A 2,785-nucleotide genomic window follows, 5' to 3' on the forward strand; every position below is an offset into this window, starting at 1 on the left:
AGAATGATGCTCAATTAGTACACTTCTGTAAAGCGAAAGAACAGAAAGAAAGTTGTGTGTGGTGGCGCATACCAGCCAGGATAGCCTACTTGGTAAGTAGGCCAGGCCAATAAGACACCCTGACCCAACAAACAGGTGGGAAATGCCTGAAGAACAACCTCTACAGATAGCCTATGTTCTTCCATATACGCTGCTCACATGTGCACACACCTTCACTCACATGAACATATATACACATGGGTGGACATCAGCCTGGCTTACAAAGCAAGACCCTATCTCAAAACAAAAACAATCTGGCAGCCTTACACTGAAATCCACATCTTATTTCTTACCAGTTGTGCAGCATTGGACAAGATAGTGTCTCTGAGCCTGAATTTTCCCATCTCTATCACAAGATTAGAAGATACAATGGTAGTTAGGTCTTACCATGAAATCAGGTGGGCCACATATGGCTGAATTCTCAGGACAATCTTTTTTTTTTTTATTATTTAAGACCTTTATTAACAGGTGCTTGCAGTTTGTTGACTTTTTTGAAAAAATCAAGTTGTAAACTTTATTACAAATTAAAAATGAAGTTCTTAAAAATCTCAACTTGACCAGATATGAAACAATTTAAAAACCGTTAAAGGTGTATTGAGAAAAACCAGGCCTTTTTTTTTTTTTTCTTAAAAAACACGTTTGTCATTACCAAAAAGAGACATCTTTAGGTAAAAATAATAAAAACCCCATGCTGCATAGATAATGCAGACAGTTCTAGTGGATCTGGTCAACGGGCAAAAAGCAAGCACTTAAGGTCTTCAGCTCCAATCTTTGTTCATTTCTTATTGCTGGAATTTCATATTCATTTCTTCTTGTTGGATGACCAAACCGGATGATGGTAGAGATGGTAAGCCGGCATTTACTCAGCCCCGCCCTGCTCAGCCTCGGGAGCGGACGAATTCTCAGCTGGTGGATCGGCTGCTTTTGTCTCTTTGCCATCTTGTGGTTTAGGGTTCTCTGGGCGTCTGCGTCGGTAATTGAAGTTGCAGCGATACCGACGTTGAGGTGGCTGCTGACCTTGGGTCTCATCTCCTTGATTTTCTTTGTCCTCTTCATTGCCATCCTCTCTAGGCTGTCTTTGGCGAGGAGGGCCCCTGCGGAATCGTGGTCTGTAACCCCGATACATATTCTGTCTCACTGGTCTACCTTGCTCTCCTGCACCCTGGTTGTCAGCACCCTCCATCACTTCTCCTTGCACAGGGGGGTTGGAATACTGTGGTCGACGCGCATAGGGTCTCCGCATGTAGTAAGGTGGGAACCTTCGCCTGCGATAGGGCCGGCGTTGTTGGGCCTGGCCTTCAGGAGCGCTTTCCGATCCTTCATTCTTTTCCCCACTCTCACTATTCTGGTAATTTTGCTGGTAATTGCGTGGAGGACCCCTACGACGTGGATAGCGTCTATAATGGTTACGGTCTGCTGCGTATTTACTGCCTTGAACTGGAACTCCACCAGGGCCTGTAACATTAGCTGCCTCCGCACCCTTTTCTCCTTCAACAACATCAAACTCCACAGTCTCTCCATCTCCTACACTGCGAAGGTACTTCCTGGGGTTATTCTTCTTTATGGCAGTCTGGTGTACAAATACGTCTTCCTTGGTGTCATTCCTGTTGATGAAACCGTATCCGTTCCTTACATTGAACCATTTTACTGTTCCCAAAACCTTCGTTGCGATGACCTTCTTGTCCCCGCCGGCGGGCGCCGCCGATGTGAGGCCGCCCGGGCCGCCACTACCCGCGCCGCTGCCCGTGGAGCCGGGCTTGGTGTCGGCGGCGCTGAGGGCGGCGGCGGGGGCGGCGGGCGGCTGCTGGGTCTCGGCCTCGCTGCTCATGGTTGCGGTGATGGTGACTGGGGCCGGCGGCGACGGCTGCGGCTCCTCCCGGGTGTGATGGTGACTAGGCCGGCGGCGGCGGTGGGTCTCTCAGGGCTCTCTGGGGTCCGCTCTCTCTCAGGACAATCTTAAGAGGTAGGTGTTGCACTACAATTCAGACCCAAGGGAGGATGCTTGAGTCTTATTCAGAAGGAGAAATAAAATAGATATTGGAGGTGGATGGAGGGAAGGAACTGGGTGAGATATGGGAAAGGGAGGGGAACAGGGTGGAGGGATCAGATATAGGGAGAGTTGGGAGACGTGTGGAGAGAGAAGGGAAATTGGTGTCAGGCAATGGATGCTTCTCCAGGATGTGCCAGAGACCTGGGACAGGGGGAAGCTCAAGGAAGTCTATGGAGACGATTCTAGCTGAAACGTCTAGCAGTGGGGAATATAGAGCCTGAAGTGGCCACCACCAGTAGCCAGGCAGAACCACAGTGGAGGAATAGGACACCAACCCACCCACAAAGCTTTAAGCCCAAAAATTGCCCTGTCTACAAGAAATGCAAGGACATGGAAGGAACAGAGACTGGAGTGATGGCGAGCCAGTAACTGGCCCAATTTGCGACCCATCCTGTGGTCAAGCACCAATCCTTGGCACTATTAATGATACTCTGTTGTGCTTGCAGACAGGAGCCTAGCATAACTGTCTTCTGAGAGGCTCCATCCAGCAGTTGACAAAAACAGATGCAGAGACTCACAGCCAAACATTAGATGGAGCTTAGGGAGTCTTTTGGAAGAGTCATGGGAAGGATTGAGAGACCCAAAAGGGATAGGGCCTCCACAAGAAGACCAACAGGGTCAATTAACCTGGACCCTTGTAAGGTTCATCAAAGACTGAACCACCAACCAAAGAGCAAACATGGGATGGGCCCAGTT

General features: G+C 49.1%; 1 protein-coding gene across 1 annotated transcript; it reads right to left on the reverse strand.

Annotated features, from left to right (window-relative positions):
* Nucleotides 1-471: 471 nt before the first annotated feature.
* Nucleotides 472-1,990, reverse strand: Ybx1l1 (Y box binding protein 1 like 1). Its single transcript, XM_039101161.2, has one exon. It carries the CDS (start codon nucleotides 1,865-1,867, stop codon nucleotides 899-901), a length of 969 nt encoding a protein of 322 aa, XP_038957089.1. The 5' UTR covers nucleotides 1,868-1,990; the 3' UTR covers nucleotides 472-898.
* Between the last annotated feature and the right edge of the window lie 795 nt (nucleotides 1,991-2,785).

The sequence above is a fragment of the Rattus norvegicus genome, chromosome 1 (assembly GCF_036323735.1).
Source record: "Rattus norvegicus strain BN/NHsdMcwi chromosome 1, GRCr8, whole genome shotgun sequence".
Taxonomy (NCBI): Eukaryota; Metazoa; Chordata; class Mammalia; order Rodentia; family Muridae; genus Rattus; species Rattus norvegicus.

Excerpts from the sequence above, each read along its gene's own strand:
- Ybx1l1 (XM_039101161.2), bottom strand. The coding sequence starts at position 1,867 with ATGAGCAGCGAGGCCGAGACCCAGCAGCCGCCCGCCGCCCCCGCCGCC.